Below are 23,831 nucleotides of genomic sequence, written 5' to 3' on the forward strand. Positions count from 1 at the left end.
TCATTCTCCATTCAACCCTATCCTGGGCAATCCTTCCCAGTTCTTTCCAGTTACCATTCATCCTTTTCATATCTGCTTCTATAAATAGAATTTTGATGGATTTTTACATTCTAAAGTTACTTACTTTATATTACTTACGCCTGTTACTCCCAATGGAGCATAGGCCGCCGATCAGCATACTCCAACCCACTCTGTACTCGGCCTTCTTTTCTAGTTCTATCCAGTTCTTGTTCATTCTTCTCATGTCTATCTCTATTTCTCGGCGTAATGCGTTCTTTGGTCTTCCTCTTCTCCTTTGACCTTCAGAATTCCATGTGAAAGCTTGTCTTGTGATGCAGTTGATTGATTTCCTCAAACTGTGCCCAATCCACTTCCAGCGCTTCTTCCTGATTTCTTCCTCCGCTAGAATCTGGTTTGTTGTCTCCCACAGTAACTTGTTTCTGATAGTGTCTGACAAACAGATCCTAAGTATTTTGCGTACACAACTGTTAATAAACACTTGTATCTTCTGGATGATGACTTTCGTAGTTCTCCACGCCTCCTCCCCATACAGTAGAACTGTCTTGACATTCGTATTTAAAATTCCTATCTTGGTGTTGTTTGACAATTGTTTTGAGTTCCAGATGTTTTTCAGTTGTAAATATGCTGCTTTTGCTTTAGCGATCCTCGCCCTTACATTCTAAAATTATTCATCATTCATTATTTTCTTTATATTTAGCAAAGAATGGATTCAAACATTGTTGATTTAGAAGGTACTAATGAATGTAATAATATAAGTAAACGTATTAAAATTATTTTGGTTGGTAATTCAAATGTTGGCAAATCAAGGTTAGTTTATACTACTTATAAAATACTACTTATTATTATTATTAATTTAGTTTATTAAAATCATTCATTCAAGGATCTGATGAGAATGAACCTATTTCAACAGTTGGTACCGATTTAAAATTATATGAAATGAGATTGAATAATGAATTAGTTAAACTTTATATATGGGTAAGTACTTTGATTCAAGTTACAGATTGATCATTTTACATCAATAATTCTTTTCTTTTGTTGATGTTGTTGTTTCTTTTCCATTAGGATACAGCTGGTACAGAAAGATTTAGAAATCATATGTGTCCATCATATTTTCGTCATGCAGAAGGTGCCTTAGTAGGTAAGCAGAAAGGTAACAACAAAAATTTTTCTTCTGTAAATTCATTTGGTATTGTTTGGTTGAAACTTCGCATTGATGTTTAAGCCTGCAACTGGTCAGTATCTTATTGGTATATGTGCATACTGTGCGCATTGCCTCGATATAGTCTTCATTTACAAGCATTTTAAACAAAGATGGATAATGGATATCAATGGAATCTAGGATGCGCGTTTCATCCCATTTGAGACTCGTCAGCTGGCTATCAGAAATCATTAGCTGAGTGGATAATGCAATGGTGTTGGGAGGGAACGGTACTGGGTTCGAGTTTCAGAGTGAACATCAACTCTAAGGTGTAGGTACATCCAGCTGACAAGTCCCACGTGGGATGAAACGTGCGTGTCTTGGATTCCACTGCTAACTACTATCTATCTTTTGTTTCTAATTTTGACAACATTATAATCTACCTTCATCTGTTTTTGTTTACATGTTTTTCTTTTTCAGTTTATGATGTTGGTTGTCAAAAAAGTTTTGAAGAATTAAATGTGTGGATTAAAATGATTGCACAACATTCTGGTAGTAGATTAGTTAAAGTTATAATTGGCAATAAAAATGATTTAGTAGGTTAATTAAAATACAATTATTCTTATTATAGCCAGCACGTGCTGTAAATGTACAAAAAGCTGAAGAATATGCTAAAAGTATTAATTGTGCATATTTAGAAACTAGTGCGAAAACTGGTATGAATGTAAGACAGGCATTTATCACACTAGCAAGTTTGGTAAGTTATACATATTTCTATTCTTAGTAATCTTAATAATCAATTAGCATTATCTCTTAAGTAATATCAATAAGAGACTGATCAACTGAGTGGATATCAACTCTGGGATTCAGGTACATCTAGCTGACGAATCTGAAGTGGGATGAAACGCGCGTCCTGAATTCCAATGCTAGCTATCATCTATCTTTGCTTATCATGTCAATAATGATTTTTATAACGAGAGCATTCAAACACAATTATAGGAAAGTTTATTTTTTTGAGCGGATTGTGCCATTTAAGATGACGTCAATTCTGACCTGGGACGTCATTACAGTTCAAATTTTTTTCTTTATAGAAGGACTTGTCTAAACTAATTTAGATCTGTAGTAAAGAGAGCTCAGAAAGCCTCCACATGACAGTTCCTAAAGATATTGAGAACGACATTAGGAGGACTAAAGGCTTTATCAATTCTAGAGACTAGGGAATGTCTATGATTTCGACACCTCCGATACTTCATATGATAATTCTTCAGACAAAAAAGATAGCTTTCAGCGCTACTAGGGATTGAGTAGTCAATGAACTGTGGTTTGATAGGTTTGTTGTTCCATGATCTACGCAATGAAAAAGAGTTCATTCAAGTAAATTCTCACTAACTAGCAATTTTGGCTCTATTTATGTGGATACACGCCGAAAAAATTCCTAGTCAGTAAGCCTTTATGGTTGATTCTGATTGATCACTCAAGAGTTCATATTCGATCAAACATGGGATTTATAGATCCTACGATAAGACTGATAAATTCTTAGTTAAAAATCTTGACTCGAATTGTTGTTAAACACACTTCTGGTTGTGATGGAATTTTGTTCTCTGAGCTGGATAGTTTGGTCGTGGAGCCTTCATCATTCTTCCCAACAACATCATCAGCACAAACTTCGGGTAGAAGTGAAGTGTTTGAGATGCACAGGACAAGCTGTGAATCACATGTGGAGAAATTTAAACACTTCATTTCTACCAGAAGTTTGTAAATATGATGTTGTTCAGAAGGACGATGAAAGCTCCACGACCAAACCATCCAGCTCAGAGAACAAAACTCCATCAAAATCACCCACCTGAGCTACAAATCTTCACCATCACACTTCTGGTTGCTCTTTAAAAATAATAAGATATAAAGTCGAAACAAAGGCTAAACAATTTATGTTGTAAGATAATAATAATAATGTTGGGGATGTAAGATCCCCAGAACTCACTTGGAAAATGACCTATATTTGTAATTCTATTTTAAAAATTTAAATCTCTTGTTTTCGCTCCAAAAGTGCTCATTTTCACCTTCATGTCGTATTTCTCACTTAGGAGGGTCTTAAACGCTATTGGTCCGTTGTATCTTTTAGTATGTTATTCTGTAACGCTCCCCAGGGACATTCTTATGCTGCATATATACGCCTAATTTGTGCTTGTTGATGTTGTTCGTGCTTCTGGCTTCTTGTGGAATATATTTCCTACTTCTGAACTTGGACTTCTCGCTCTAGTTAGCGGGGTTGGAACGCATCAGAGTAGCTAGCTTATTGGTCATCGTGTCACAGTCTTCATTCAGTTCTCAGATTAGATGAACTTATAATCTCTTCAAACACAGCAACTAACACTTTTGTTCATATATTCAAACTATCTTATAAGTGAAATGGCCTTTACTTAGAGTTTCAACTGAAGAGAAATTATCCTTCAGCAAGTGTAGTGAACGAGAACACAGCTATACTCATTAATATCAACAACAGAAATTTACAAAAGTTTGCAATCAAATCAATTTTTGATCGATAGGTTTTATAGAAGTGTTTATCACTGGACGGTGTACTATAAAAGTACACTAACTGTGTACAGGCCCTCCACACGAACACTAGCGGCAAGGTCAGATCTTATGAAAAACGGTTAACTTCAATAAGTGTCCTTTAAGGTTATCCAAGTTATCCATCTTTATTTAACTTTGTCGTAAACATAAACGCTCTCTTTGCCTGATTTTCTAATACTCAACATTCAAACAGAAGATTAACTTGTTGACTTAGAACACGTAAATAATATAGCAGCTGTTTGGTGAACACACTGAAAAATAGTTTTCTTATGGCCTTAAGAAACAATATGTAGGGTAAGATTTTCTCCACCTAAGTGTAAACTCCTGTTTCGGAACTGATCTGCGTCAGCCCATCCATTTTAGGGTATGAAGCGAAGCAGTTGAATGCCTCTACGACTTTATTTATCTTGAAAGCCTCATCGGTTTTAATGAACTAGAGTCTGACGAGATCTCGGCACAGATTCAGGAGGCTCAGCTGACTTTTGTAAAATTCGTCACTTGTAATCTAAGAGAGAACTTCGTTTGTCAACTAAAGGACGAGTTTACTGCGTACCAGTTCGCTTTGTCCTACTTTATGACCGTGGAATGTGACCTAGAAAAAAAGGGAATTTTGATAAGCTACTAGTATTTGATCAAGAATGATTTCTAATCGTTGTTTGAATATGTTGGGATCACTGAGAGTACGATGCTAATGTTAAACAAAGGGTATTCATTATGTATGCCAAACCAGTTGATGAAGCTGTGAAGCCTTCATCGCTTCTTGTGATTGGGGCATTTAATACATATGTTCAGACATTATAATCTTCGATGGGCGGTGTTTGCCGGTATAATAGTAAGTTGGAAGAAAGCTTGTGGGAGCAAACCAAAAGTAGTGTCAGCCCATGAAGTCACTAACTATGGAGCTGTAGCATATTTGTAGTTGCAGACTACCTGATTAGGTTTAGTGTAACTACCATAGCCAATGGGTGAAGATACTGGTAGACATAGCCCAAAATTCATTACAATTTTACACATGGATCCATTTTTTTCATTTAGTTCTTGAATTTTAAATCTACTATATGCTTCTTTATTTGGCAAATTCATTCTTTCTTCTCGAACTTTATTTCTTATGCCTAACGTTTTCTACTATCACTGATATTGTCACTACTTCCACTACTCTGGGCTTTATGCTGACTGAATGATAAACTGACTGAGATTATTAAAATCTCTTTGATATTCAGTGAAATAGTTTTGAAATTATTTATCAGATGTGATATTTTACTCAATTGCCAATTTGGTTGAGATCATGAATAGATCAGTGTTAGACCACCAATGAAAACCTGTAATTATCAGGCGGTCATTTCGTCCTAGGATAGAATTCCTCATCAGTGTGCATCCACGATCGCACACGCGGGGTCCGAACCCAGGACCTCAGACCCCGGGCGCAAAAGCTTAAGCTCCAATCCATTGGGCTAGCAGCCAAAGTTATTAACATATAACTTCAACCAATTCATTTGAAATACCTTAATAGTTTGTATTTTATGTCAGTTCCTTCACATTATCTATGATAATTATTCATTGACTTTATATGTCTTGATATTTAACTTTGAAGGATTCAGTCCAAAAACAAGTCGTTTAACAAAGTTATACAATCATATGTTATGCAATCAAATTGTTAACAACTGTTACCGTTTGTATTCACTTAGTATTACTTGTTTGAATCTTCCCATTGATGTTCAAGATTGCAATTGATCAGTCTCTTATTGGCCATATGTGCATACTGTGCATATTGCCTCGATACTGTCTTAATTCACAAGCATTATAAGCAAAGAATGGATAGTTGGCTAGCAGTGGAATCCAGTTTGACGCGCGTTTCGTCCTATTTGGGACTCTTCAGTTGGATATACCTGCATCCGAGAGTTGATGTTTACTCTGGGACTAAGTGAATAACGCGATGGCGTTTGAAGCGAAAGGTACTGAGTTCGAGTCCCAGAGTGAACATTAACTCTGAGATGCAGGTACATCCAGCTGACGAGTTCCGAATAGTATGAAACGCGCGTCCTGGATTCAACTACTAGCCACTATCCATCTTTGTTTATAATGTTACCGTTTATTTATGAAGAAACAAAAATGAAACTTGATTGTTTCCATTTTTTTAAATATTACATTGATTTGAATGTCACATGTAAATGTTTAGCCTACATAGTAGAGATCATTATTGTCTAATAGACACATTTCAATTCATTTCAATCAATATATAATAACATCATATGACAACTATTTAATAGACATAATATCAGTATACCATTGACACGTAAGTTACGACTAAAATGGAGTTAAACACTTACAATACAGCTTCATTTCAACGAAATAAAGATTGGATATTAAAAGGTAATGGATAGATACATAGTCCTAGTGTGAACTCTTCATCAAATCACACTAAAGACTTTATCAAAGACTGAATATGGGATCACTTACCTTCCAGGCAAACGTGTCAATTTCAGCTTACTGAGTTTGTAACCAATAGTTCAGATGTTATAATTTAATACTTCTCATAATTATGACCTACGTTTGTTATTGAAGAGTACTGATAATAACGAAGTATATCTCCAAAGTTTTATGGAAGATATTAACTACCCATTCAATAACCGGGACTAAATATATTGATTATTATCAGTTAACTAATCTTCATTCACATTTAAAACCTAATTTAACTTGAAATAATGAATAGACTGATCAGGAAAACATACATTTCTTAAGTAATGTCGGTGAGACTATGATTTATGGACGATCTTTGAGCGACACTAGAATAACCTTGAGAGGGTCCACCTAACAACCAGGACCAAATGAGGGTTATAAACTTGTGTGAGGAGTTCAAATTATGATTAACATTTGATGGTTAAGGTTAGGAAGCTTGGCACTCAAGTCAATCAGCAATAAACAAGCACATTGAAATCAAATCAATTTATCAACCAATCAGGAAAGTTATGCAGAAACATAGGATCACAAATCAAACCAATGGGAGATACAACCAAAACAAAGAAGTAAACAATGACAGATTTCAGGTCAACAAGAACCAATCAACATCGAGGTGTACAGAACAAGTTGTGAACTACATGTGGAGAAATTCGAACACTTCACTTCAACTCGAAGTCTGTGCTGATGATGTCGTTCAAAAGGACGATGAAAGCTCCACGACCAAACCATCCAGCTCAGAGAACAAAACTCTATCAAAATCATTCACCTGAACTACAAATCTTCTCCACCATCTCAGAATATGAAGTTTATATCTTAGATTTTCACTTCTAACTAAATCTGTGAATATGGATAACATCGAGAGGACATTCTGAGAATCTTTTGAATTAATACGGATTGATTCAAGATTACAAATATTATAATCAGTATTATTCAAATGATGTTTGTTATAGTGAATAAAAACTAATTTTAACTAATCAAATGTTACTTACATTCAAGTGTTGATTTTCACTATAAGACTTGAACACACTATACTTAGCTCTTTAAACTCCAACAGGTTAACCACCAAATTATAGATTTCAATTCATTACTGACGTGTATAACTGGCACAAAGTTATTGCTGAATGTTTATGTTATTGTGTTGTTGGCATTGAAAACCTTATCTGATCAGTCTCAGTTGGTATATATATACCCCTTCTTAACAGATTCTTCAAAAATATCATAAACAATTGACAATTTAGTAGCCACATGGGTCCAGTAACTGAAGTGATTGTTACTTGGTTCAAGTCTTATTATGAATATCAATATTAGGATGTCTTCAAATCCAGACGATGAGGTCTAAATAGGATGAAACAACTGTTCTAGTTAGTATAGTTAATAACAGGGTTAAAATATGCTAGTAACAAGAGTGTTTTAAGTTTAGTGTTATATAAATAATTCAATATTCAGTACTATGAGTGTGGTCTGTGCTACTAATGTCGATAGATATAAGTAGTATGTATCATCAACCGAAAATAGAATACCCGGTGGAAGAAGATTAACAATATCGAAGAGAAGACATCCATAACAGAGAATGATTGATGTGGAAATGATGGAACAAAAAAGTCTGATACCATTGATTGACATTTTGCAAATGAAGTATTTACTGTATGCTTCACAGATTTTACTAAGATATTCGGTAATTTTGGTGTTCAAATACATTCGTTTGTCTCCACTTGTGTTCTCATTCACTACATGAATATTCTCAATTCATTGTGATTTTCAGAAGGGGGTTTTGCGGAGATTTTAGTAATTTTATATAGTTAAAATCATGAGTTAATTGAAGATGGACCACCATGGAAAACCTGGAAGCACTTGACGGCCGTTTCATCCTATTGTGAGACTCCTCAGCAGTGCGCATCCACGATCCCACTCCGCGAGATTCGAACCCAGGACCTATCGTGGATTGGTTAAAGTTAGACATTAACACCTTTGGATGCCGGCCGGTTCAGTGGTCTAGTCGTTAGGCGCTCGCGCGCGAGAAAGATATGTCCTGAGTTCGATTCTCGCAAGGCGGGATCGTCGATGCGCACTACTCAGGAGTTCCACAATAGGACAAAACAGTTGTCCAGTGCTTCCAGGTATTCCATGATGGTCTACCTTCAATTAACTCATGCTTTTCATTGTAATTCATCTTTATTCTGACAATTTGCTTCACCCTCATTTCTTTTCATTTCATTGACTTGTAAATCTCATTTAATCAATCATTCTTTTCTTTTCTTTTAGATTATCGAAAAAAATGCTCAACAGTTAAATACGATTAAAGAGAATAACGTTGTTTTACGTGAAAAATCTAAAAAACAAGTACAATGTTGTCATCGTTAAATTGATTATTGAAACAATGATACATACTCTTAATGTAAATGTTATACCATGTTAATCTATAAACTATGAATGATATTGAAACTATTGAACATTTAACACATTATATATGTATATGGTAATAATAATAATAATAATAATTCACTTTGTATTGCTTTGATTATATGTTTGATTAGAAGGGTTCGAGTTCCAGAGTGAACATCAACTCTCAGATGCAGGTACGTCTAGCTGACGAGTCCCAAATAGGATGAAACGCGCTAGCCACTATCCATCTTTGCTTATAATGCTTGTGACTTGAGACAATATCGAAGCAATCCGCACAGTATAAACATATATCAATAAGATACTGATCAATAATGGGAAGTTACAAACAAACAATATTAAGTGGATTCAAACTTCACTCCATTGCACAAGCAAGTGGCTATCAGGAGTCAGTAGTTGTTTATTTATTTATTTGAACACATAAATATTGGTACAAGGAAGCAACAGATAAATATGCGCCTCACAAATCTCTTTCGATTTGTGTGAGGGCTGTGATACTGCTCAGGTGCCCAGACTGAAGCAGGTGGTTTTCTTAGGGGACCGCAACCGGAGCCTTTGACATAAAGGTCTGATCCACAAGGCGGTGGAGCATCGTGAAGATGTGCAGTCCCATGGTAGTCGGTGACCAACAGTTGGTTCATACGCCATTCGTTCCTTCAGGATACTGGAGCTCATGTGCACCATTGGTTTGAAATCAGGGTTTTCCAACTCCCCTAGGTGGATCCTCCACATCCACCAACCCGGTTAAAGCGCCGGACATTCGGTTTTCGTCCTCTCACTTTTGTGAACAACACCCCCACCACTGTGAGAAGGCAGTGAGTAGGACTTCCCTGACAGAGGCTATATATTCGCGTGGCCATATGAGAGCATTTGGAGAGGAAGAGCAGACTCTCCTCACTCTCGGACGTACCAGGGCATTTGGGGGCAGTCAGTAGTTAAGTGGTATAACGTGGTGTTTGAAGTGAAATGTGGTGAGTTCGGGTCCGGAGGTGAACATCAACTGTTGAATGCATGTACATTCATCTGACGAGTCGTAAACAAGACTTAACGTGCATCGTTGATTCCATTGCTAACCAATATTCATCTTTGCTTACAAGAAATAATATTATGAAGTGAATGAGACACTATATATAACGGATTGATAATGCTTGATAGTTGGATAAATTGGTGAACAAACCTAGAATTCTTAATTGGTAGTATTAATATAGAATATATGTTACATCTACCTGTTAGAATTTAGAGAAATCCACTCTTATTTTTATGATAAACAAAAGTGATTCATAGTTGAAATCATGAGTCGATTGAAGCTAGACCACCATGGAAAACCTAGAAGCACTGGACAGCCGTTTCGTCCTATTGTTGAACCTCAGCAGTGCTCATCCACGATCCCGCCTAGCGAGATTCCAACCCAGGACCTACCAGTTTCGCGCTAGAGCACTTAACCAATAGACCAATGAGCCAGAATCCGATGGTGTTATTGTCTAACTTCAACTAATCCACGAAGTTCAGCAACCGTTCACCAATTGTCTTCAGTGAGTTGTTATCTCCCAACAGACGTGGTTGAACTCCACTGGTCACTACTTCTCACTAGAACTCCAGGAAATATCTCTAGAAGTCAGTCACTAGTGAACATATGATTATAATCAGAAGGGGTTTTGAGGAGTTGAAATCATGAGTCAATTGAAGCTAGACCACCATGGAAATGATTCAATCTGAGATTTTATATAATTTGAATGATAAATGAAAGTGAACTGGTATAGATTCCTAGATGATGACCATACAACTACTTATTACTTCATGGTTGTTGTTAGCTCTCTTTCAGCTGATGTTAATTGAAAAGAGACAAAACAAAACATTATTTACTGGACGTATACATCTATTCATTTTCGATAATTAAAGAATGAGGGATTTCTTGTTTACAATAGCTCAGAACGTCTATACAAAGTAAACAAGTGTATGTGCATTGTCCTTTTCACATAATGTAAGAGAAATTTATTCAGTTTTGAATTGTGTGGCAAAAGGAGGAAGTAGCTCACCTAATCCTCATTGACTCATCCCCACATTAGAGTTTAAGTATAGGAGATTTGTAATTGTTGTTCATTTGAATGACAGTGTTTTCCAAGTGTTATTTCAATGAATCTGCTTTCTGTGTTGGAATCCTCAGTAGTATCAACCTCTCTCTCTTAATGTTACCATAGAACAGAGACGTTTCACATCAATAATCGATCAAAAGTGGTTAGAATTGGTGAGTTAGGATCTCATCTCTGAAGTGAGTCAATTCACTAAATAAGACGAACATCATCCATTGAGAATGGCAATATTTATTTCACTGCTTTCATGATTGAATTTGATCGGTTTCAAGTTCACACTAAAATTCCTACTATGGAGAACAAACGCTCAATCCAGAGTTGAAGCGAAACATTTATTCGCAAATCTTTTATACTCCACTATTCTGTGGTTAAATGTCTTAGTTACACAATTTAATGTTTGTTATGAGGATAGTATAGATGAAGAACGGGACAGATCAATGTTGATGATTTTACAAAATAGATATCTTCGCAATTTGTCCGTTAGGAGTACCTCCTGCGACAGTATGGTGTACCAAAGATTTTCAACATCGTACGGAATTCATACGACGGACTACACTACAAATTTGTGTATGAAGGACCAAGGAACAATCTGCGTCGGGAATAGCAAGCAGACATCAAAAGAATGAATAGCAACTGGAAAGCATTTTTAAAGACAGATTTATATGAAGAATCCTGATAAGTATCCTTTGTCCCTCCATGAGGGATAACAGGCGTAAGTAAGCTGGATGTACGTACTCAGAATTGATGTGTACCAGTTTTAGATGGGACAAAATAAGTGTGTCCGGAATTACACTGCTAGCAACTTTCCATCTATTATACATAAACTTTTTATATTGTCTGTTTTGAGACAATCTACATAGAGTGAACATATACCAACTGAGACTGATTAAAGTTTGATCAGAAATATCAGCAACAGATCAATCCTAAAACCACTGCAAATTGAATTAAAGTGTATACTAATTTTCAGTGGCTATTTTACTAAGGTCAATCAATTATGTTAACTATAAAATCCAATCTTCGCAAACCTATTAGTTATTAAGAACCATGTGTTGGAGTTCTAATGAGACTTTGATCAGTGAATTCCTACCGTATCAAATATGATACAGCTACCCTGATCAGAACATAAAAACATAGTAGCGCGATATCGTGAAGTGATTGAAGTTATCATGCAAATCCTTGGTTTTAGGATAAGTCATCTAGAGGAAAAACGTCTGCATGCACAAAAGAAGATCCTGAATCCGGTCCTTGGTGGTACAGTCGTGGTGCGCAATTCTGGGGAGTTTCATACCAAGACAAAACAGCTGCCGAAAGCTTCCTGGTTCTAATGGCTATTTCACCGAGATTAGTTCATAATATTAACTACGAAGATAAAGAATCATCTCATCTATGCATCAGGTGAAACAACAATATAGGGAAGAGCTAAAGATGATGAAGATAAAGTCTACCAGGGTTTTTGTGCGGAATTCAGAAAGTCATTGGAACTGGGATTCAAATTATGAAGTGCTTGGCAAAACAAAAGCCTACAAAGAATAATTAAATCCCTAAATATTGACAATAAAAAGTCTATTGGGCAACGCCTTACTAGGATTACCATGGTATGAAGGGGAAACTATATGTAAAGTTCATTTTATTTAATTAAGATACTGTCTTTAACATAAGTTAGTTAGAATTCATTTACTTAAACACAACTTGTAAGCCAAGTTCTTGTCGTATTAGCTTTTCATTTTTCTACTACTTACAAGTAGTTTTCAGTATGTAGCTTAAACTTCGTTATGAATACGAGTCATTCGTTCCATCAGGATACTGGAGCCCACGTGCACCAACCGATCGTATTCGTTATGAATACGATCGGTTAGCGAACGGTATTTCTACATAGATTATAAAATGGATAGATGACAGAATGTGTTGGTGAACACAGTTCTCAATAGAAGGATCTAGATTGTTTTCTCTATAATCTGAGAAGAGAATGACTCACGTAACAAGAATCTAGAGAAAATTGATTGAAATCTCTTTAGTGAGTTATGATAGCAGTAAAACACGACACCCAACTCTTGGGAACATTGCAACTAGGTCAATCTGCAATCGACAGACACATCAGTAAAGGTCCAGTTTATCAATCTACACGGACAAAACCAATCAATCACACACCAGGATGTCAACATGACAGAATAGTCAATAAGAATGCAAAAAGGATAAGTAAATGTCCAGGTGAGAGACTAAGAAGACAACCATTCTCAAACAAAGTGATTTGGACAGAATGATTAAGGGCCAGAAAAGTTATTTTAATAATCCAACCTCCACTTGAAATAGTCCCTGTTGATGTCGTTATCCAGAACGAATAACCTGCTCTGAAAATGAAACGTCACTTAGGACATTGTTTCCCTCATGATTCATTTGAATGATAAGTTCCAAGATTTGTAAGATAAACTGTATGACTTTGAAATTACCCTCATATATGATATTTTCATTCTTTGTTCATCAGAATACCTGATAGTATTGTGATTTCTTATTTTAGCTGACAACTTGTAATTGTCATTCGATGAGGTGTGTAAACATATAAAAATATACCCCGACCATGAATATATATATATAGCGAGAGAGGGGGATTTCGACAGTTTGGAAGTATGGACGGCGAGAATTCCTACTAGCCTGGACATATTTATCGGCACTGAAACCCTTCGTACCCTTTACCAATAAATTTGGCAGATATAACAACGGTCGTATCTTTGTGTGATACTCTACATTTCCGTACTTTTATAGTATGTGTAGACAGTTTCTGTCCATTAAATTTGCGAAACCATGAGCTTAATCGTATGTAAAAATACAAAATACTGGGGGTTTATTGCAAATCAGATGATAGATTATGTAAGCTAATTGATTGACAAGCGTCACCCATTCATTTTTGCCCTTCAAATCTGTATGATTAAGTTTGAGTTACTCAGAGAACTTCTGTCATAGGCAACCCAAACTATGAATGACTCCAACTAGATCTCCACATAATGAGGATACAAAGCACACAGTTATGAAAAGCAGATCTAACTGCAAATAGCTTCTAAATCAACTGTAATTTGTAGAAATCCCAAACTGAGAAAAAGTGAATAATGAAGACGCAATAATTTTAGTGTTCGCAATTTGATTGAAACCCTGAACAAATCTAAGTTAAACTGTTATCGGAAACCTGGAAGTACTGGATGGTCGTTTCGTCTCAGGTTTGGAATCATCAATAGTGAGTATCAACGACCTCGTAACCGAGAATTGAGCCTAAGACCTTTTTTCTCGCGCGCGAACGCTTGACATTTAGACCACTAAGCCGGTATCCAATGGTATGTCCAACTTTAGTCAATCTACTTATAATTTGTTATTTGTTACATATGGCAAATCACCATCTATTTTAATGTTGTCTGAATTGATAATAAAGTCATCCGGTAGGTTATGAAAAAGCCTTAATGATTGTTGGACAGAAACATCAATCGAAAAGCAGATTTTCCTGACTCACTTCAGCAGAGCTAAACTCTTACATGGTAAACATTAAAGCCTGAGTAGAATACATGGACTATTCTACGACTATATTTATATGAAAGCCAACGACATGAATGAGTCAATTATAAGCAAAGTAGACAGCCTTAGACATATGTCCACCGGTTTAAGTTGCCACACTACATCGCAGATGAGATAATGAGGACAAATGCTAAAGTAGAAGTGATAGTAATATCTGTGACAGTAAACAGTGATACATAGAAAAAATAGTTTGAAATTAAAGAATTTAATGTACTCCCAGTGCAACTCTTACAGATGAACCTCAAGAGGATGATCAATATGTCAACATGGAGAGGTGATAGGGTCTGATTATTTGGTGAGCTTCTGTACACTTTGAATAACGTTAGCCGACATAGTTTGGTACTCATTCTTTGTATTCTTGTTCGAGTAACAGGTTGGGTTCATATAAAAGAAACATACGTATAAGCATCAGAATCGCATAATCGCCAAATATAACAAGATATCCCGACAAAATAAGAAGTGTGACATATCTCTGAAACTCAGGATCTACGGGAAGATAACGAGTGGGTGAATTTTCGCTATGAATACCGATTCTGAACCACGTCATTTAACATCTGTAACTATTAAGCAGAGATGGATAGTGGCTAGCAGTGGAATCCAGTTTGACGCGCGTTTTGTCCTATTTGGGACTCGTCAGCTGGATGTACCTGCATCTCAGAGTTGATGTTCACACACACACACAAACAATACTAATCTGTAACTATTGTTACGATAATCCTTCGAACCTTAACCAGATAATCTACACCTACCTAACCAACATGGCTCAGACCAACAACCAATAACTTCATGGATGAGTACCACAGGATGATAATATTGAAAAGGGTGTAGTAGATAGATAGAAAAGCATGGTATAATTTTCAAGATACTGACAAAAATATATGATCAATTTAATTACAAGAAAGGGAGATATAACTCAGTAATCTTACATCATAACACGGAGTTCTCATACGAATAAACATTTGCGCAATACATTTAGGTTATGATTAAGCATGTGTATACACAAAATAGTGGAAGAATAAATGTACGAATAAGTAAAATCACAGGTTTTTTTTTAGAAAAAAAAACATTTACGGTTGATTTCTGTGCATTTTAAAGCATGATTGATTTGTTGATTGTTGACTGTATTTGATCCCAGATTATCTGAGTGTATTTCATAGCGTTCATGTGAATTTCCCTTGAATGTTAACAAGGACATGTTAGTGATCCGCTGGGTTGAGTGGATTTAAGGGATACTCCTTGAGGTGGTTGTGATGTTGTTGTTGTTGATGACAGGAATTCAGGATCTTGAAGTATCTAGGATTTTTGGTTATTCGGATGTGATATAAATGTATAGAAATTAAAAAACAAACAAAAATTTATTTTAAATGCACATTTATTTCATAACTTTCAGAAACTGTTTAGTCATATATCATACACAAGTGAAGTAATGATATTGAGGTTAGACATTAACACCGTTGGATGCCGGCAGGCTCAGTGGTCTATCGGTTAAGTACTCGCGCACGAGACTGACAGGTCCTGGGTTCGAATCTCATGAAGCGGGATCGTGGATGCGTATTGCTGAAGAGTCCCATAATGGGACGAAATAGCCGTCCAGTGCTTCCAGGTTTTTCATGGTGGTCTAGCTTCAATTGACTCATGATTTCAACTATATAATAATATTTGTGATGACTGAGGTTAATGAAGAAATGTCTAGCAATCAATTGAAATCGGGGTGTATCTCTAATAAGGATATAAACATTTCAAGACTGTAATTATCTATAGAAGAAAAAAAGCTATGACACAACACATCAAGCTCAAGATGTACATGAAAATAGAAGATGAATGCTCATGTGTGATTGTGTTACCCAACGTTTCAAACCATAAATCATAATCAGCAAGCTTATAGCTGTGAATACATCATAGACCAGAAAGCAACAAAATCATGGCCTGATATCATGTTTTTAATTTGGTCAACTTGAGTTTTGATATACTACTATGCCAGACTGTATTGCACGCCCAGACATGTGTGAAACCAGGTTTATCTGAAATGTTTTGTTTAACTTTATGAGTGGTCATTTAGTGGTTCAAGTATACACGGAGACATCTCTTCTAATCTAATAGGCCATATTTCATAGATGTTTTGCTACAAGTGTCTCAAGTTGTTAAAAGTGAAGAGAGTACTTCTTATTCTAGTTGCCGACAGCCCACAAACGCTAATGAAACTTTTAAGGTAAGTGGAGCGATCAACACACTGGACCATTCCACTTTCTTTTCCGAGTCAGACTAAGGGTTCTAACAACTTTCGCTTTACTGCTAAACGTGTTTTAAATGCTAAGGATTATTTTTAAGTTTTCATCTAATGAACTACGTCGTCTGTGTAATCCAAGACAGTGAAAGTCTATTTGAATTTTCAAGAGACTAATGTGCTTTCTGATACACTTTTTGATAACAAACACTGGCATCAAACCTGTGAAAAAACATAGTCGGATGCACTTGTCAAATCAAGAAAGATTATTGTAGTCAGACATCAATAAGCATGTCTAAAAATCTGTTGAAGGGTGAGTATATATTCTGCATATCCGAGCCCAGGTCTGAAAAAGGATTTTTTTTATTGAGCTTGCTTTCACCGACCTATATTAATTTAGTGGATGATTTTGAAAGTTGATACTTCATGAAGTATTAATAAACAGATCTCTGTAATTATTATAAGGTTCCCGTCATTTCATATAAACCAAAATGACTAGATATCTAAACCAACTAGATGGAAGCGATTTGAGCTCCTAGACATAGTATTCAACCTGACAGTACTGAACCACTATTGTTAAACGCCTCTGAAATTAATCCGTTATTGTTCTGTTGTGGCTTATTTTAAATTACAAGTCCAGTTGGAGTACCGACGTCTATCTGCTAGTTAGTTTGTGAGTATTCTGCCCATTAACCTCGCAAATATGAGAATAGGTCTTTTACATCCATAGGTTTTTCAGTGAGCTCCAATCATACATGGTTTTGCATTCTTTTACAGCAATAAATAATCATATGATGTAAATGGTACTTACATAAACCACGGCAAAAACTCATCTATGGGTTGCCTACCTATTTATTTATTTATTTAAACACATAAATATTGGCACAAAGGGGCACCAGATATATATGCGCCACACAAATCTTATTTGATTTGTGTGAGGGCTGCGATACTGCCCAGGTGCCCAAACTGAAGCAGGTAGTTTCTTAGGGGCCACACCCGGAGCCTTCGACCTAAAGGTCTAATCCACAAGGCAGTGGAGCATCGTGAGGAGATGCAGTCCCATGGTAGCCGGTGACCAACGATTGATTCATACGCCATTTATTCCCTCGAGATACTGGAGCCCATGTGCACCATTGGTTTCAAATCAGGGTTTTCCAACTCCCCTAGGCGGACTTTCCGTGTCCACCGACCCGGTTAAAGCGCCGGACATTCGGTTTTCGTCCTCTCAATTTCGTAAACAACACCCCTGCCACTATGAGAAGGCAGTGAGTAGGACTTCCCTGGCAGAGACTATATACGCGTGGCCACGTGAGAGCATTTCGGGAGGGAGAGCGGATCCTCCCCACTCTCGGCCGTACCAGGGTATTTCAGGGTTACTTAGGTTGCCTGCCTAAGTAGCTCAATAAATTCTCAATAACAGACAGAAACAAACACGTCATACTTTACACCAAAAACGTTGGAAACCCACAACAATGAAAGTAAATTAGTGAGAAAGTGATCTGTCAGGTAAGAATTGAGCTTGCCAGTCAGGTGTCAGTTTTATTGATGTGAATGACCTATAATAATTTATGTAATGTAACTTCTAATAACGAGGTTATCATTTCTATTATAAAAAACCTACTCTATTAGCCCATTGTATTACCTTATATAACACTTCAAATGAGAATGGGTCAATAAGGATTTAACTTCGTGTACACATGTCAGTTGACTATGATGAATTATTTTGAATTACCGATCGATCAATATTCCATTTTTCATCTTAACAATCAAAATTTATTCATAATGAATCCAGTGAGACAGAATCAAGTGAAACAGGGATATGTAAGGAAATGAGTATTGCTATTTTATATATTTATTTAAACACAAATATTGGTATGAAGGGGTACCAAATACATATGTGCCAAACAAGTCACCTGATTTGTGTGTGGGCTGTGATGCTACTCGGGTGCCCAGGCCGAAACAGGTGGTTTAATTAGGGGGCCACTCCCCGAGCCCTCAACCTGAAGGTCTGATTCACAAGGCAGTGGAGCAACCTTAGGAGATACAGTCCCATGGTAGTCGGTGACCAACAATGGGTTCATACACCATTTATTCCTTTAGGATCCTGGAGCCCATGTGCACCATTGGTTTGGAATCAGGGTTTTTCAACTCCCTTAGGTGGATCCTCCGTATTGCTATTACTAAGATAAACAAAAGATGAATCTGAGATAAACTAACTAGTCTATAACTGTTGATTACAGCTGTCTTATGGACTCTAGTCAAAACATATATATTACAATACGTGGATAGGGTAGGAATTCAACAACTTGATAGACTTATGCCACATTTGATTTCAGTGATTACAACTTGCTCAAATATTTATTAACGAATCTTTTTAAAGAGTTTAGTCAATTGTGATACATTTCTTCAAGTTCTTAAATAGAAAAAGAAACAAAAATCCACCTTTTTAGTCACATTACCCTATAGTACAATAGACGTTAGTTGTTGTAACTGTGATTTACCGTCACTGAAAACATCCATACTAGTTAATGATAAAGGTGTTTATTCCCAGAAAGAAAGAGACTGAATGAGTATACTTTCCAGCTTCCTTATAATCAGAGACGAATTTGTCTTCACTGAACAATTTAAACAGTGATTATAAGCATATTCGGAATATTTACAGGTATAGGTGTTTGACTGCACAAATGTCTCAAAGCATAAAGATATTAATTTTACAACAAATAGTTAGTCTTAACCACTTGACATTCTGATGAGATAAGTCACAAACCAACCGAAAATTTAATACAATAATTGTTAAATAAACTGACCAATCTCACTCGCTTCAATTAATCATTATCTATATACATACTAGTGAGCATAAAAATAAAACTTACTTTACGAACAAGTTCTACAAAAGCATCACGAACATTTTCACTTGTTTTTGCACTGGTTTCAACAAAAATTGACCCTATACTTCGTGCGAAATCGGAACCTTCTTTTTTTGAAACCATGCGATTATCCTATGAATAGAATATCTCTAAAGTGAATTTCAACAAACTAACCAAGTCAATTTTATTACCAACAAGCATTTTTAAAAGTCGACTACCACAAAATTGTCTAGTTTGTTCTACCCAGTATTTCACTCCGGAAAGACTTTGTACGGAAGTAACATCGTATACTAAAAATGACAAGGAGAATAAACCTATAGGCTTGCTTTTACCAAAAAGAGCACCATGAGCGTGGCGGTAAAGAGAAGGAGTCAAGTAACTGCTGTATCGTTCAACACCAGCTGTGTCCTAATAACATGAAAATAAATATTCTACAATGTTTATGGCATGACGTTTACCCATATATTAAACTGAATTGTTCTTCCATCTACAACCATTTGATATGGTTTGAAATCAAAACCGATTGTCGCCGCTTCATTGTGTATGAATCGGTCATCAACAAATCGACGAATTAAACTATGTAAAAGAAAGTAGTCATCAGAAGCTAAATGCCATATATGGAAGAACATACCTTGTCTTCCCAACACCTGAATCTCCCAACAGGATTAATTTAATTTTTATCGATTCTTCACCGGCCATATTTTAAATATCTAAAGGAGTGGTAATATTAAATGATAGTATTTGGAATGTTAACCATAATAGAATTCGTCTATGTAAAATGTAACACGTTGGCTACAAAGGACTTTCATTAACTTTCAAAGAACATTAGTTCATTCCAGTGATCAAAAAACCCAAATAATTACAGCTTATGTGTTCCCTTTACACATGAAAGTTTTGTTTTTGCAAAGTAACACACAGCTGAATTTTATGCAGTGTAGTTTTTATTTTGATATGCTGGCAGACATCCGGGTTCTATTGAGAATGACAAGTTGAAGAAGTGAAACTAGGCTCTTGTGTTAGTGTGAAGATCTTACCACTTATAAATGCACCGAGGTAGATTAGTTTATTCATAAACCGATTGAATAACTTTACCCTCTAGTGTCCTAATAACTACTGACGCAACAGTTCACAGGTAACTTTGGTACTTAGCATAGCTGAAAAACATTAACAACTTATCCCTGAATTTATAAGAACTTTCGTCTAAATTTGATCGAATAGTTTCACAGTATTCGGGCGCCGAGTTGGTGTGAGACATTAATGGGGAAGAATGTATTTGTAAAATCTCAGCGAATGAATTTGAAGTAAATCCAACGTTTCGCCTGGTAATCTAGTCCATCCTTTTTCAAGCAATTATAATCAAGCATCAAAACTATCAAATATAAAAATGGGTACGTTTCTCTCTGATTAATTGTATACTAAATAGGTCATCTAATCAATGTCAACAATGCTTAAAGTAGGTATTTGCTCTAGTGTGTAAGAGATATGTGGTGTGAAATGAAGTGTTAAGATAATAGATTGTGTGTATACGTAAGTGGTGTGAGAAGAAATCTCATTCGTTATTTGTCTCTGATTAGTGGATTTTTAAGAAAAATACAATTTTTTACACATAATATGAACCAAATATCTCACAGCATGCATAAAATGAAGATAAACAAAATAAAGGAATGAATGTTTGTATCATTTTTATTATTCTAGTTAATTTTTTAACATATTCAGATAAGACAACTGATTAGAATCGTTGAATGTAATTGTTATTGTTCAGATAATAAGAGATAGATAAAATGGAATAAGGAGTTCAGGTCCATTTATTAATTATTAGTTGCCATGGGACAGCTAATTGTATTCCATCTCCCCTATTAATACTATTTGGATTAGCCTATATGTTTAGGGCTACAGCTGTTAGTCTTTCTTTGTAAGGATTAAAAACTTTTTGAAGGAATCTTGTGCCGTTAAAATCAATTGTGTGACCCGATTCTATTGAGTGTCATGCCATCGCTAATTTGTTTTCGAGTTTCCTTACATCATCTGAGGATTTAGATTTAGGAATGTGCTTTGAGCAGAGTTTGTGTTCCTTCACCCTTACATTCAGTTCTCTCGTTGTTTCACTACATATTTAGCATTATAGTCACTACATTTGATTTCATGAACACAATTTTGTTGTTTCTCCTTGTGTATTCAGTCTTTGATTCTCACTAGTTTTGATCTTAGAGTAATGCTTTTTTCAAAAGAATACCCTAAATTTATTTAAAAGATTTTATGATAACTTCATTCCAACCTTCTTGTTACTTGTTATACGGAATCAAAATTGCATGATTTTATCTACTGATCGCGTGAATTTAGATGGTATTATTATCATCTATTAAAACACATAAACATTGGTACAAGGAGGCACAAAATATATATGCACCACAATTCGTAATTCGATTTGCATGAAAACTAGAATAATGTCCGAGCGCCCAAACCGAAGCAGGTGGTTTTCTTAGGGAACCACTACCCGAGCCTTTGACCTACAGGTCTAATGCGCAAGTCAGTGAAACAACGTTAGGAAATGCAGTCCCATGGTAGTCGGTGACCAACAATAGGTTTATACGCCATTTTTTTCTTTCAGGATCCTGGAGCTCATGTGCACCATTGGTTTGGAATCAGAGTTTTCCACCTCTCCCAGGTGGATCCTCTATATCCATCAACCCGGTTAAGGCTCCGGACATTCGCTTTTTGTCCTCTCAATTTCGTAAACAACACCCCAACCGTGAGGAGACAGTGAGTAGGACTTCCCTGGCATAGGCCGTATACACGTGTCCATGTGAGAGCATTTCGAGAAGGAGAGCTGACTCTCCCCACCCTCGGCCGTACCAGGGCAATTAAGGGTATTATGGTAATTACTTATACGTCTGGATTAGTGACGCAGAAAGCACAGAACGAACGTATATCTAAAGAAGAAATAAATCGTCAACAAAAATTGGTCGTTTTAATGCAGTAAAACTTAAACACTTTTATATAAAATAGGTATGGTCGAAGTTTATTTAAAACAGAAGTGATTTTTAGACATTGGTTTTGTATGACATTATATATAAATAATATATTTGTAAAATCTCAAATTCATTCGCTGAGATTCTACAAATATATTATTCCTATTTAATGTCTTACATCAACTCGGCGCCCAAATACGGTGAAACTATTCGCTCCAATTTAGACGAAAGTTCTTGTTTATTGGTTTTGTATGTTACGGAACCACGAAATCAAGGTGTGATTATCAGGTTTAGTGTCCACTATACTATTTAGCATACAGATCTGTTCAATCAACTTACTGGAAGTTGGTGAGCATTCAGACATGGATTTTGGAAACCAAAAGCATATTGATCCAGGCAGCCAATGCCTGAAATTTCAAAGTATGTTCTCACATGATATCAAGGGGTAAGTTCCAAATACATAATTTTTAGTCAGCTTGTGGGCACTGTATGCCCCATGAGAAAGAGAGTGTGCATCCATGTATAACACAACTGAGCTTCAGTCAAACTTTTGATTTACTAAATACTTTTGCACAGGGTTTCAAATATGAATGTTACTGACCCACAGTCTACTGATGTAAGAACTGGCCAATCGCAGAGCTGGCTATAGCTTATAAAGCCTTATAAGGCACCACGTCATATTTTTATGTGGCTGGATGGTGGGTATATTTATAGATTACTATTATTTTTACAGCCAGCTATAACAATCTTTATTCTGTTCATAACAAGAAACACAGTATTTTTTAATGAGCGCAGAAAATAAGAAGCAAACATTTGGTCCTAAGTGACTGCAATTTTGTCAAGTCTTCTAAAACTCTTTGGCGATAATAAACGGTTGAAATAATAAAAAGCGAAAAAAGGTCATTAGAAACAAAACTTTTACCAAGCTCTATCAAGCATTATTTGATAATAACTGCCTGGAAGGCGATTCAAAAAACGGGGCCTAGGAATAACCTTGAAATGCCTGGTCTCTAATATTCACCAACCTGTATCTTCAGCGCCAGCTTGTATAGACGGATTAATTTCTTTGAGCTTGCTTCTTGTTATTTCTGTACGGTTTTAGGTCTTTAGCTATTAGACTGCACTAATGCTAGTCAGTTTGGTAGTCTTTTATGGATTTGTATACCATGCAATTATAATACTTTTTCTCAGAATAGTAAGTTCTGTGTATACCAGTAGCTATCACATTACGAGGCAGAGGGTAAGCTGGTTGCAACAGGAGAAAATAAATACGAAATTCGAATGCTGAGAGAGAAGGATTATCTCAAGGACTAAATAGATAGATAAGTTAAATAATCGGTGTAGGCAGTTTGAGAATAAATATATCACAAACATTTTGAGTTTGACAACGCCTTAACCAGTAAAACCTTAAGAATTGGAATGTGTCAAAACAGGAGTCAGAGATGAAGCGTCTGGAAGATATATCTGCAAAGCTATCGATATACCGAGAAGCGTTTGGTCTAGGCTGGCAAGAGATATGTAGCACGGCGTACC

At 36.0% G+C, this 23,831-nt stretch overlaps 2 protein-coding genes across 2 annotated transcripts; one reads left to right on the forward strand and one right to left on the reverse strand.

Moving 5' to 3' along the window:
- Nucleotides 1–724: 724 nt before the first annotated feature.
- Smp_169460 (rab, putative) lies at nt 725–8,551 on the forward strand (the record flags this gene model as incomplete). Its single annotated transcript, XM_018790694.1, has 6 exons — nt 725–803; nt 902–996; nt 1,084–1,159; nt 1,640–1,755; nt 1,791–1,916; nt 8,453–8,551. 6 exons carry the CDS (start codon nt 725–727, stop codon nt 8,549–8,551), a joined length of 591 nt encoding a protein of 196 aa, XP_018646089.1.
- Nucleotides 8,552–15,071: 6,520 nt separating this feature from the next.
- On the reverse strand, nt 15,072–23,313 carry Smp_169470 (rab-18, putative). Its single transcript, XM_018790695.1, has 7 exons — nt 23,221–23,313; nt 19,961–20,039; nt 19,788–19,905; nt 19,662–19,737; nt 19,504–19,619; nt 19,336–19,461; nt 15,072–15,531 (listed from the first exon to the last, which is right to left on the reverse strand). The coding sequence occupies exons 2-7, from the start codon at nt 20,026–20,028 to the stop codon at nt 15,421–15,423; spliced, it is 615 nt and encodes a 204-aa protein (XP_018646090.1). The 5' UTR covers nt 20,029–20,039; nt 23,221–23,313; the 3' UTR covers nt 15,072–15,420.
- Nucleotides 23,314–23,831: the final 518 nt, after the last annotated feature.

Source organism: Schistosoma mansoni (genome assembly GCF_000237925.1).
Source record: "Schistosoma mansoni, WGS project CABG00000000 data, supercontig 0041, strain Puerto Rico, whole genome shotgun sequence".
NCBI lineage: Eukaryota > Metazoa > Platyhelminthes > Trematoda > Strigeidida > Schistosomatidae > Schistosoma > Schistosoma mansoni.

Excerpts from the sequence above, each read along its gene's own strand:
- Smp_169470 (XM_018790695.1), bottom strand. The coding sequence starts at position 20,028 with ATGGCCGGTGAAGAATCGATAAAAATTAAATTAATCCTGTTGGGAGAT. Across the intron at positions 19,462-19,503 it reads TTGGTAATAAAATTGACTTG|GATAATCGCATGGTTTCAAA; the intron begins GTTAGTTTGTTG and ends TTCTATTCATAG. Across the intron at positions 15,532-19,335 it reads TTGTAGAACTTGTTCGTAAA|ATACTTCAAGATCCTGAATT; the intron begins GTAAGTTTTATT and ends CAAAAATCCTAG.